At 41.1% G+C, this 12569-nt stretch overlaps 2 protein-coding genes across 2 annotated transcripts in view; one reads left to right on the forward strand and one right to left on the reverse strand.

Annotated features, from left to right (window-relative positions):
- LOC137779760 (cytosolic phospholipase A2 zeta-like) overlaps positions 1–9174 on the forward strand; it is a 19787-nt gene extending 10613 nt beyond the window's left edge. The window contains exons 5-16 of the mRNA XM_068567945.1: positions 1941–2009; positions 2179–2213; positions 2399–2525; positions 2836–2972; positions 4097–4319; positions 4861–4969; positions 5691–5828; positions 5923–6030; positions 6207–6383; positions 7664–7836; positions 7918–8104; positions 8405–9174. Coding sequence (XP_068424046.1) covers positions 1941–2009; positions 2179–2213; positions 2399–2525; positions 2836–2972; positions 4097–4319; positions 4861–4969; positions 5691–5828; positions 5923–6030; positions 6207–6383; positions 7664–7836; positions 7918–8104; positions 8405–8619 — 1698 coding nt within the window. The 3' untranslated portion in view covers positions 8620–9174. The remainder of the gene's footprint in view (positions 1–1940; positions 2010–2178; positions 2214–2398; positions 2526–2835; positions 2973–4096; positions 4320–4860; positions 4970–5690; positions 5829–5922; positions 6031–6206; positions 6384–7663; positions 7837–7917; positions 8105–8404) is intronic.
- The window catches only part of LOC137779941 (cytosolic phospholipase A2 zeta-like), a 51000-nt gene extending 40075 nt beyond the window's left edge, over positions 1–10925 (reverse strand). Inside the window, exon 1 of the mRNA XM_068568201.1 lies at positions 10758–10925. Within this exon, the coding sequence (XP_068424302.1) occupies positions 10758–10854 (97 nt within the window). The 5' untranslated portion in view covers positions 10855–10925. The remainder of the gene's footprint in view (positions 1–10757) is intronic.
- Between the last annotated feature and the right edge of the window lie 1644 nt (positions 10926–12569).

Raw genomic sequence — 12569 nt, forward strand, 5'->3', positions numbered from 1 at the left:
CTGCTGAAGGATCACTGGCTGAAAAACAGCACTGCTATTAACAAGCAGGTTTTAAATGAGGAACTGAAGACTGTGGTTGTGGTGCAGGGGTCTAAACTTCTCACAGCATGGTGAAGACTTAACAATCTAACAAGCTGTCTTGAATCCTAAAACTATTTATAGATATATGAGCATTTAGCTGTCTCTTGACAAACAGTAGGCGGGTCCTGACGCGTGTGAGAATAATTATTAATACATTCATCTTATTTTGAATTCCCTCACCAGAGTAACTGATCTCTCTTTGTGTCTTCCAGGCTGCGCCATTATCTGTACTGGATATTAACATTGACAAGCTACAAAGTGGTGACCGTATGTATTCTATTCAATTCATTAAGTCAGGTTAAAGTTACTTTAGCTTTCATTGCCCTCTTCCCCAAATACTTTTGGAGTGAAGGATTCAGGTCAGCTTTACAGATACGAAGGACCGTCCCGTCATGGGACTCAAAAGAATATCGTGAAAATCGCATAATATGTGATATTAAATTCAAATGATCATATTTGACCATGTGTCGTGTAAAAGAGGTGACTTGTTACTAACCCTCAGTTAACAAACTATTACTTTAATTTTTACTTTGGCTGATCGAGCATTTCAGCATCTTCACAACGTTCAGCTCTTTTAGCAAGGAGCTGGTGAACATAGTGGAACATAGTGCTTCAGTTCTTGAAGCTAAAAGTGAATATTAGAATTACAAAACACTCAGTATCCAAAGACACAACTCAAATTAGTAATAATGAAGTTCAGTAACTGCTGAATGCATTAAAAAATACTGTTTGCCATATCAACTGTAAGACGCATGGGCTCTGCGGCAAACCAAGATTGCCATGCGCTGTTACTTGTATCTATCTATAAAGCTGGTGCCTCACTAGCTAACCTAAACTGACCTACTCACCTTCCTGTAGCTACCAGCACATAGCCTCACTAGCTAACCTAAACTGACCTACTCACCTTCCTGTAGCTAGCAGCACATAGCCTCACTAGCTAACCTAAACTGACCCGGTCATGTTCCTGTAGCTAGCAGCACATAGCCTCACTAGCTAACCTAAATTGACCCGGTCACGTTCCTGTAGCTAGCAGCACATAGCCTCACTAGCTAACCCAAATTGACCCGGTCACGTTCCTGTAGCTACCAGCACATAGCCTCACTAGCTAACCTAAACTGACCCGGTCACGTTCCTGTAGCTAGCAGCACGTAGCCTCACTAGCTAACCTAAACTGACCTACTCACGTTCTTGTAGCTACCAGCACATAGCCTCACTAGCTAACCCAAATTGACCCGGTCACGTTCCTGTATCTACCAGCACATAGCCTCACTAGCTAACCTAAACTGACCGGATGGCGGTGACCACGGGCGCAGCTTCTAAATAACAAAAATCAAGAAACCTTGAAAAAGTCTTCATCAGACAAATTTAGGACTTTACTATAATAACTTTTACGTATAACTTGCCAAGCAAGAACAACATTGGTATTTATCAGTTTCAGCTTGAGGATGTTCTCTTGTGGGTACATTTCTTTCACCAGGTCTGTGGGACAAGGTGCTGACACTGAGGGGTGCCTATCATGAGAATCACACAATTAATGCAAAAGACTCCCCAAAACTGCGATTCTACGTCAACAGAGACTTGGAGACAGAACTAGGAGTAGCAGTGAGTTTTAATTGTCTTTTAATTTGACCTGTTTGACAGAGAGATGTCACAAGTGTAAGGTGTTACTGGTCAACTTTACTTGTCATCTCCTGAACATACAATAAAGGACAAGTGGAAGGAAACAAGGAAAGCAAACATTTTCCTTAAATGATTGCCACAGCATACTTCGATCTAGAAAGAAAGTGTAACATGGCATGCTGTTTTTCCTGTTCTCCATAAGCACTCTGCTTCAACCTTTTGTTTCTGCTCCTCCAAAGGAAACATATACAAATCTCAATCCACTAACAGCAGAACAGGCAGGCAAAGTGTCCGTTTGCATTGATCAGGTAAGATGTTTGTGTGCAGCTGGGTTCACTGGTCCTTTTGTTTTGACCTGTGAAGATCTGAGGAAAGTCCGAACCAAGCATCGATGGGCCCGCTTGCTGAATTTGATCATATAGGGCTGTAGTTTAAATAATATATGTTTCATAGCAATTTGCCTTTTTCTCATCACAGGACACAGTGGATTTTGACCTGGAAACACAAGAAGGGTAAGGTGCTTCCTACTCCCACTATACGTTGTTACCAAAAGTATATGGACTTGGGCATCCAGCTGGGTGCATTGAGTGCTCAGCTGTGCAAAAAAATTGAAACTGCCAACACAAAGCTAAACAGCATGTTTTCATTGACCTTTTTCTGGTTTTGTTACATCCGCTTTAAACCTGGAAATCCACAGCGAGGGCTTTGCGATTCGTCTGGACTTTGACATCCCAACTCAAGAGAAAGAGTTCCTGAAGAAGAGGAGCGTTGTCGTGTCACAGGCTTTACAGAAGCTTTTTGACAATCCAACAGATCCTAAAAAGGTATAGTGAAACTGTCTCTTACTTTTTTCCCATGTATCCCCAACACCCTACCTATGTCAATTTGCTAATCATTTTGTTGATCGATAAAACAATGTAATGTCCAAAAGGTGTGCCAGAAGTCAAGAGCAACAAGCTACAGCACTATGACATCATGAACGCTTAACCTGTGACACACACAGTTTGCTATACCCTGACAGACAACATGACTGTGTGTACCAGGAGGACAAAGAGCTGTACTTTTCTAAATAGCATTCATCATTTGATCAAACTCAAAACCTGCTCAAGCCACATACCTGTATTCACTGTTCAGGTGCCGAAGGTAGCAGTGGTGGCTTCAGGGGGAGGGTCCAGAGCAATGACGGGCCTGCTCGGTAGTCTGAGAGGCCTGAAGGATATCGGGGTCCTGGATGCCGTCACTTACATCACCGGTGTTTCTGGATCCACATGGTGAGTGAACCATTGGAGTAGTTAAGTGTCCACAGTATTTAATTTAATCTCGGGATACGCTACAGTTATGTATTCCATGTGTATTCCATTGTGTATACATATATCTTATATATTCTATTTGTTTATGTATGTATATATATATATATATATATATATATATATATAAAAATATACATATAAATATATATATATAAATATATATATATATATATGTAGACCATAGGTGTGTGTGTATATATATATATATATATATATATATATATATACACACACACATATATATATATATATATATATATATATATATATATATATATATATATATATATATTAATTTGTTTACATATATTAATTTGTTTACATATATTTTTTATTTTTGTATCTATCTGTCATCCCTGTTCTTATGTATTTTATTTTGGGTGTTTAGTTTATTTCATTTGATGTCTGTAAGTGTGGGATGCTGCTACTATGACAAAAGAAATTCCCCTTGGGGATTGATAAAGTACTTTTCATTCCTTCATTCATTTCATAAATGATAGTTGTTTTATTTTGGATAGACTAGACAGGCAATCCATCAAATTTTGGGCTGTGCCTTATAGAAAGGTTGTACTTAAACACAGGGAAACATGGCAGTGGGGAAGAAGACGGGTTATGTCTAAGCAGCAACCTCCGAGGCTGAAAAAAATTATTCAGAATTGCCGAAAACTCCAGGTCATTGAATTGCTACTGGAGGCTGGCTCCAAAGAGTCGATCCACATAGACTTCCATGTTAAAAAGGCCACATATACAGCAGAAAAAATGCATAAGATAGACAACAAAAGAAAAAGAAAGAAAGAATAATAATGTTATTATATCGAGTCTGTGTAGGCATGTAAAATAAGAAAATCCTTTATTAGTCCCTCAGTGGGGAAATTACAGGATTTCAGCACTGCTCACAAGTAAATAAACCGTTGGTGTGTTTTATCACCGTACAGTCATATTATTTAGTCAAATGTGCAGTACCTCTTTAAAATGTTATGTTATGTATTTTGTGAAGTATGTAATATAATATTGACAAAACCTAATATACATTTATTTTAAATCATTGTATCCCCTCATACATGTATGACTTCCCATGTGAACAGGACCATGTCTACTATGTACCAGGAAGATAACTGGTCACATCAGGACATTGACACTGTCATCTCGGCAAAGAAGGAAATGATGACTAAAAGTATCCTGAGTGTCTTCTCTCCTGAGAAAGTCCAGTATTACAGAGAACAAATGGCTGAGAAAGACCAAGAAGGTTACACTGTGTCACTCATTGATATGTTGGGCCTGATCTTTGAGCAACTTGTCTTTGGGAAGGTGAGCAGCTCAACACTTTCTGTAGTCACTTTAATCATACTGTGTATTACTTTGAACGCTTAAGGATTGTGTGTAACTTTCAGAAAGTCTCTTAAAGAAAGTTTAAAGATATTGGTGGCGGTTAAATTAGCAGGTGAACATTGACCAAAACGGTGACGTTACATCAGTGGCGGGCCGTGAGATTCTGCTTTCGGCCTTCAGTGAGTGCCGTATTGTCCACATCACGGCGGACTGGGAGGAAAAAGTGTCCCTGGAGTTACTGTCACAGACCGACCCACTATAACACCAATACGCAACGCGTTCATACGGTCCGAGGGGACTGACCCGCTCCACATGACGAGAAAAAAATAAAAAAGAGACACAGAGAGCTTTTGAGCTACTTTGTGATTGAATGATTGGCATCATTTAAATAGAATGTCGGGAAAGAATCCTATTTAGAAATAGTTACTATCTGTAATGTTCCTCTTTTTTTGCACCCTACTTAATATTTAAAACATTTTATGAATATTATTAATAATAATATGTTTGGTTTACATTACAGAAAGTCACCAGTACCCTGTCTGAGCAGCAGAGAGCAGTGAATGAAGGCCAGAACCCTTTACCCATTTACACTGCTGTCAATATGAAGGATAAGGGCCAATCTGACGCTGGTAAATATCCTGCATGATATTTTTTATTTGTATTGTTATTACTTTAATAGCTAGAAAGGACACTTAACCATATATTCTGGAAAGTAGAAGGTGACTGAAGCCCAATGACTATAATGTACACAGCGTGTAAATCAGGGGTGGGCAATAATTTTTCCCAGGGGGCCGCATGAGGTACAGAAAATATTGTGGAGGGCCGGACCAATAGCCTGAACTCATTTGTGGACTCTCTGCGACGGAGTTTACAGGACTTCCCAGCATGCAGTTCCGTAGTATAATTTTATATTTTATAATTATAATTGTGTATAATTTTATAAATGTGAAACCATGACTGAAGTTTCTATCCCTGACAGCTCAGTAGCTCCACTCAGTGGGTCTCAGGCTCCAGCTGCGAAAAGTAAATTTTACTGCTGTCATTGATGTTTGTTTTTTTAATAATAAGAATATGTATTATACTTTGCGGGCCAGATTAAAACGCCCAACGAGCTGCATGCGGCCCGCGGGCCGTACTTTGCCCACCCATGAAATGTGTATTTTGTGTAACACCTACGAAGGTCTAGTTGTTTTTATATGAAATGTATCATTCATTTTGCAAGAGAAATGAATATAGGAATATCGAACAAAGCCAGACTGACGACACAATATAGATTCAGGACATATTGAAAACTTAAACTGTGAAGGATTGATTGATTTTGTGATACCAAATAACACATCTTGTCCACAGAGTGGTGCGAGTTCACGCCCTATGAGGTCGGTATCCAGAAGTACGGGGCATTTGTCCGAACTGAGGACTTTGGGAGTCGGTTCTTTCTCGGCAATTTCGTCAAGAAACTCCCAGAAGTCCGCCTCCCTTATCTGATCGGTATAACCACTGCTTCTATTATTGCAATGCAAATGTACAATAATACAATACCAATTTAAGGTAATTGCAATTTATTTTTTTGCAACTTAATCAGGAATATGGAGCAGTGCTATTTCTGTCAGCATGACCGAGCTATTGATGCACGCTACAGGACGCAAGAATATTTGGAGCAACTTGCCCAAACCAGAGGTCAACGACATAGGTACCATGTCATAGCTATGATGATTCAGCATTTTTCTCATCTTATTTAGTATATTAATTGTTTACACCACATAGATGTGATAGAAACATTCAATGTTTATACAACAAACTATATAACAGAATAGCAAAACCATTTTACTGTTGTTGTTATTGAGATTTTTTTTGTTCTTTTGACAGTTGACACTGAACCATCAACTCTGGACACTCTCTTCATCAATCCAACCACAACAATCACCAGCTTAGTGACTACATTCTCAAATATGCGTCCAACCGTTTCTGAAATGTACAATTTCATGCGTGGGCTCTTCATGCACAGGGACTACAATCAACAGAGCAACTTTGTTGCCTGGAAAGGTAGGCACTCACAGTCCTGCGGTTGCTTTTCAACCATAATTCAAAAACTTTGGAACAATATTGAGCCTCTAGCTGCAAAGAGTAAAGTGCAAAGGGTACATTCTGTCCAAGTAACATGCACATTTGAGGAGTAATTTGTAAATGGCCTATACCTGTATAACACTTCTCGAGTCTTCCGACCACGCAAAGCACTTTTACACTACATCTCATTCACCCAGTCACACCAATTCATACCCTAATGCAAGGTGCCACCTGCCAATGATGACGGTATACCGATACTAAAAAGGCAGCGTGGTACCCGTACGTTGAAAACAACAGGATTTTGTATATTGTTAGTATCAATAACTAAAATAGTGCGGATCAGAGCACAAACGATACCCATCCCTTGTGACGACCCGCTCAACCTTCGTCACCTCAGATCAGCATGGATCCCTCCTGCCTAACACACCTGAGGATGGTGCCTTAACATGGCGACAGTTGCTAATCATGGAACTGTATTGCAGTGGGAGTTGAGAAGAGCTTTTTAGCGGCAAGTCTATCTTTTTCTTTGCTGCCATCGGCTACAGACACGGCCACGATCCATAGCGGTGTCTGGAGTCGGTCCCGCCTCCCACCATGGCGGCCCTGCTAATGGCTGCCAAGGCTCCAGAGAAGATTAGAGTTAGTAATGTGCATTAAAAACAAGCATTAATTCGTCCAGAAGGAGAGGGAAGAGGAGCTCAGTGTATCCTAAGATGTCCCCCAGCAGTCTCAGCCTATAGCAGCATGTCTCTGGGCTAGACCCGAGCTACCTGAGCCAGTCCGAGCTATCAGCGCTATCAAAGTGGAAAGTCTTGAGTCTACTCTTAAGTGAAGTGACTGTGTCTGCCCCCCGGACTGAAAGTAGCAGCTGGTTCCATAGAAGAGGAGCTTGATAACTGAAGGGTCTGGCCACAGATATTCAATTTCAGCTGCTGGGGCAATACTAATTTTAATACTAATAATAAATAATGCCTTATTGGTCTGGCTGCGGGGAAGTGAATTCGCTGCATTACCCATCCTTAGTTATTAAAAGCGCAGTGGGCAATCGTGAGGCACCCGGCGAGCAACTGAGGGTTTAGTGTCTTGCTCAAGGACACTTTGGTTGCTTGTCTGAAGATTTTAAAAGTTCAACACAGAACATGTCATATTGACATCATATGCATGCCAGTTATATTAGTTTCTGTTTCCTAGTCGACCACCTATTTGTGCAATCTTAGTTGAAGATGTTTTTTATCATCTCCTTCTCTGTTCCTGTCCAGAAACGCATCCAGATGCCTTCCCAAACCAGCTGACTCCCAGTGACTCCACCCTGCGCCTCATTGATTCTGGTCATGCCATCAATATTGGCTGTGTTCCTGTGCTGCGGCCAGAGAGAGATGTGGACCTCATCATATCTCTGAGTTACTCCTGGGAACCAGAGCGCATCCTCCGGGTAAACAGAATGAGCATCATTTTTTTCTAAATGTCCTTCATCAACATTAACAATACTCTCTGATCATGTCCAATCCATCAGGTCCTGGAGAAGACTGCTGCTTACTGTAAAGACCATGACATCCCCTTTCCCAATGCTGATTTTGCCAGTCTGGAAAAGGAGCCTCAAAAGGAGTTCTACATCTTCGAGGATAAGGAGAACCCCAAGGCCCCGATAGTGGTTCACTTCCCACTGGTCAATGTCACCTACAAGCAGTTCAAACAACCAGGTATGCCCATTGGAAGTAGCTGAAGCTCACCGCAACAATGTTGCTTATATTGCTTTATTCTTTTTGTTGTTGTTGAGCTGGATATCTTCAAACAATAGCAATGCACCAATAGGATGCGACCTTTCTCTGCAAGGTAGTCTCGTTATCGTAGAAGTCATGTCAGGATCTTCAACTTGAAAGGCAACGAAACTGCCTGATGTCTTTCTATATCCAATAAGAACTAGACCTATACTTGTGTATTATAATGTGCTTAATAGGACGTGATTTAACCAATTATATCATTATCTTATGACTTTACAGGCGTCAAGCGTGAGACGAAGAAAGAGTTCAAAGCTGGGGAGGTGGATGTTTGCAGCAACAACTCTCCATACGTCACCAAGAAGTTGACCTACACAGAAAAGGATTATGATGCTCTGGTGGACCTGACCACTTACAACATATTAAACAACAAGGAGAGCATCCTTGGAGCCTTGCGTAAGGCTATGGAGAGGAGCGCATCCAAGACAAAGAAATAAGTGATCAGATTTACAGCGACAGGTTTATCAATGTTGCCTCGACAAGTCAGCTTTGTTCATTGCCACATCTCTATATTAATGCTACAGTAATTAGGGCACAGGATATTTACTCAACATTATAAACTACTGTTTCATAAATAAGCATCAATGTCTTACAGTACTTTGTACTTCCAGTAGGCCTTTGAAGGTATTTTACAAGGGCACCGTGTCAACCAATGCCACGCTCCAAACAAATAGGGAGCAGCCTTTCACCTCGGTCCATGTCAGGGTAAATAATTTGTTTTATCATTCAAATCTTCAAACAAAAATACAGAAATACCTTGCGTTCTTTCCATTTGTTTTGTTGTCTGAATCAAAAAAGAAGTACTAAACTCAAATAACAAGCTGTTTTTTGTAAATATCTTTTTTGATCTTTGCTTTTGTCGACACAAACAAAACAAGTGACCCAGAAATATGAGTATTTCAAAATGGAAGCCAAGGCATTAGCATGACTATATGCAATACATTATTATTTAAAGTATGTGAGGCAAGTGCATACCAGGGTAGAATTAATAAGAATACATTTTATGTGTACTTTACAAGGTACTCAGGGCATTTTGCACTCCCTATGACTGCAAACACATTCGCATCTCACACGCTGTGGAACAGAGAAGGGTTTATATATCCACCTTTCTCTGCATTATCTATCATCTATCTTCAATATGTATGTTTTATTTCTTATAATAAGGCTTTCTAGGGCTAAGGTGTTTTGGCGCTGCAGACCACATAACGGTAGCAGCTATTACCTGGTGGCGGAGTACTTATATAGTGTGTTTACTCTACATAATAATACATGTTTGATATTTGTAACTGATGTAATCTGTATGATGTATTTCCTTGTTTACATGCTTTACCAATACGTCCTGTTTTACTATGTACTACTGAGAAGTCACTGTAAGGGATCCTTGATTGTCTTGAGCTGTGAGCAGGTGTTGTCAACTAGTCCTGACTGAGTGTCAGTATAATTTGATATTAAACGTTAAAGAGCTTCGCAGAAAGGTCAGGAAAGGGGGAGGTAGATCCCCTCTAACCCGGGGCCACAGGTAGACCCCCTTTAGCCCGGGGCCACAGGTAGATCTCCTCTAACCCGGGGCCACAGGTAGACCCCCTTTAGCCCGGGGCCACAGGTAGATCTCCTCTAACCCGGGGCCACAGGTAGACCCCCTTTAGCCCGGGGCCACAGGTAGATCTCCTCTAGCCCGGGGCCACAGGTAGATCCCCTCTAACCCGGGGCCACAGGTAGATCTCCTCTAGCCCGGGGCCACAGGTAGATCTCCTCTAACCCGGGGCCACAGGTAGACCCCCTTTAGCCCTGGGCCACAGGTAGATCTCCTCTAACCCGGGGCCACAGGTAGATCTCCTCTAACCCGGGGCCACAGGTAGACCCCCTTTAGCCCGGGGCCACAGGTAGATCCCCTCTAACCCGTAGGACACTGATATGTCAGGTCGGTCATAGATATTGATTTTTCAAATCTCCTACTTTTTGGCAAAACACTTTGCTCATTAGCTCGAGTTTTTAATTCTTTACGGGTGTTGCGAAATATTTAGCTCTTCCTTTATTATCTGGTGTTGAAATAAATTGGAACTGCATTGCAGTTTAACGAAATAACTTGTTTATAGCCTTTTTGATCGGTTAATTAATCAGATTCAGATCCGAATCCTCTGGTGTCTCATCACCTTTTAAAGGCACTTGCATATGTGATACATACCCATGTGTTACATCTAAAGTTGCAGAGCAATCTCAGCTCTCTATATAATGAGGCACCATTGCCATAAGGCTAAAGTGTTAGGAGAAAATATGACCCTAAAGCTGAAAAATGTCATCTCAATTTTGGAAATTGTTCATATCTCTTGTGAAAACCATTACTTTACTCAGGTGGTCGAATGGTTTTTCGGTACTAGAAATTGGTTTACCAAAAGTCTGAGGTTCACAAAAGCAGTAAAATATATGAATACAATTATAGATACATGTAAATAAATGTATTGTTAGACACCAGATTGATGAATCCAAACTTCATTAAGAACACACAAAATTAAAAAGTGGTTTGCTTGCCGTCTTGTGGAAAGCATAAAATATATTTTATGAAACTGACACTCACCGGAGACAGATGGACAGGCGCTCCTTATCTGAGATTGAACGCCTGTAGTTGGTGTCCAACCGAGAGATCCTGGCAAGGATCCGAGCCAACAGGTCATCAAACTGGCTAGCCTGAAGTAGCGCTGGAAGCGGCCGTCATCCAGACGCAGTTCCTGGAGGAGTTGGTGAAATTCAGCGAGCTTTGTGCGGGTACGGATGACGTTTTGAACCCAAACACGAGGGCGTTTAATGTTCCCACGTTTGCGTCCCGACGTCCCAACGTCTCAACTGAGGGACATGAAACAACGGTGATCTGATTCTGTGTCCCACAACCTTCTGCGTTGGGGGAGCTCAGGATCTTTTGCCTCATATGCAAATCTACGACTGCTGATGTTTCCCAGCGTCATCATTTATAGTGAGGAATCAGCCCTTTGATTATTTAAATACATATATGATATAATGTGTATGTCTGCCAGAGTTATATCCATGGAAGCAGCAATTATGTAGTTAAAATGTAAATATAATAAAATAGCTACATGGAAAAGGAGAGAAAAATTGATTCAAAATATGGAATCATGTCTGAGGTTGTTAGGGTTAGTTAAGCCAGATAACCAAAAGATAACCTGGGTCTGTTGAGCCTGCTTCGTGTTTCTGGCCTCAGGAAGTCCTGTGTGTGTGTGTGTGTGTGTGTGTGTGCTTCATAACCAGTTCATCCAGCTGTGAAACGTCACCGTGAAAACAATGTCCACGCTTGTAAAGAGCACTCTGCGTTGTTAAATAATAAGTATTGTGTGATGTTGATGTCATATGAACATCCTTACAGACTGAATATGTACATCTTTACATCCTGATACAACTCAACACGCAGCATCTTGTTGAGTGAGCGAGGAAATAATGAAAGTAAAAAAGTGTAATCATTAAAAACGTACAACTAAAACTATAACTATAACTTAAACGAAACTTCTGCTATCAGGAGAAGAGAGCCTGGCAGTCTAGTGCAGGACCACAGAAGAGAGAAAGAATGTTTTTACCAGATCTGAACTTTTCCTTATTATTATTATACGTTTTTTTTCTTTTTACTTTCAACACTGAGCATTGTTTCAATGAGTTGAAATTGTTGTAAGTGATTGGAGCGCAAATAAAAAATCTCAGCCTCACGATTGAGTAAGTGACTTGACACCAAACAAAGTTCTTCTTCTTTAGAACAATTTAACGCTCTTTCCCTGTTCACCAACCGTGAGATACAGAAGTGAGGACTGAATCTACCGAAGAGACTTAAGGGAAGTATCTCTGGGTGAAAACTGTGCAGTGTTAGTATAATGATGAGATGGTGTCAAACAGGCAGAGAGAAGGTGTAGACGATGCACGCACTCGCTATACGGATTGAGACAAGTTACAGCCCACTGTGGGGACCTGACAGCCCAGAGCTGTGAAACACCCTCGCCAAAACCTATAACTTAACTCGAAATAATCAAAAATCCTAAAGATTGAGCCCGGGGCGAGATAAAAGACCTAAGACATTATACTCATATTGGATGAAGATTGTTATTTCCTCCGTGATCACTGAGATAATAGTTCACGGAGTTGCCACCGTGTTGGGCTAAGAGGTCTTGCCTCTTAGTTTCGGGCGTGGCTGGCGGTGTCTCTGGTGGGGCCTGGAAGCATTTTGATGACATCAGCAGGACTAAGTCTACTCTGTTGTTGAAGTGGGGAGCCAGACCAAAACGACTTACCATTTTTGGAAGATGGTGTGTTTGCTGGTGTTTGAGAGACAACAGGAGGGTCAACACTGAGGGACTCATCGGAGGAGGATGCCTCATGATTAGGGACCTCC

This window comes from Clinocottus analis, unplaced genomic scaffold (assembly GCF_023055335.1).
Source record: "Clinocottus analis isolate CAN_PGR_092001 unplaced genomic scaffold, fCliAna1.0.p SCAF_8, whole genome shotgun sequence".
NCBI classification, from domain to species: domain Eukaryota; kingdom Metazoa; phylum Chordata; class Actinopteri; order Perciformes; family Cottidae; genus Clinocottus; species Clinocottus analis.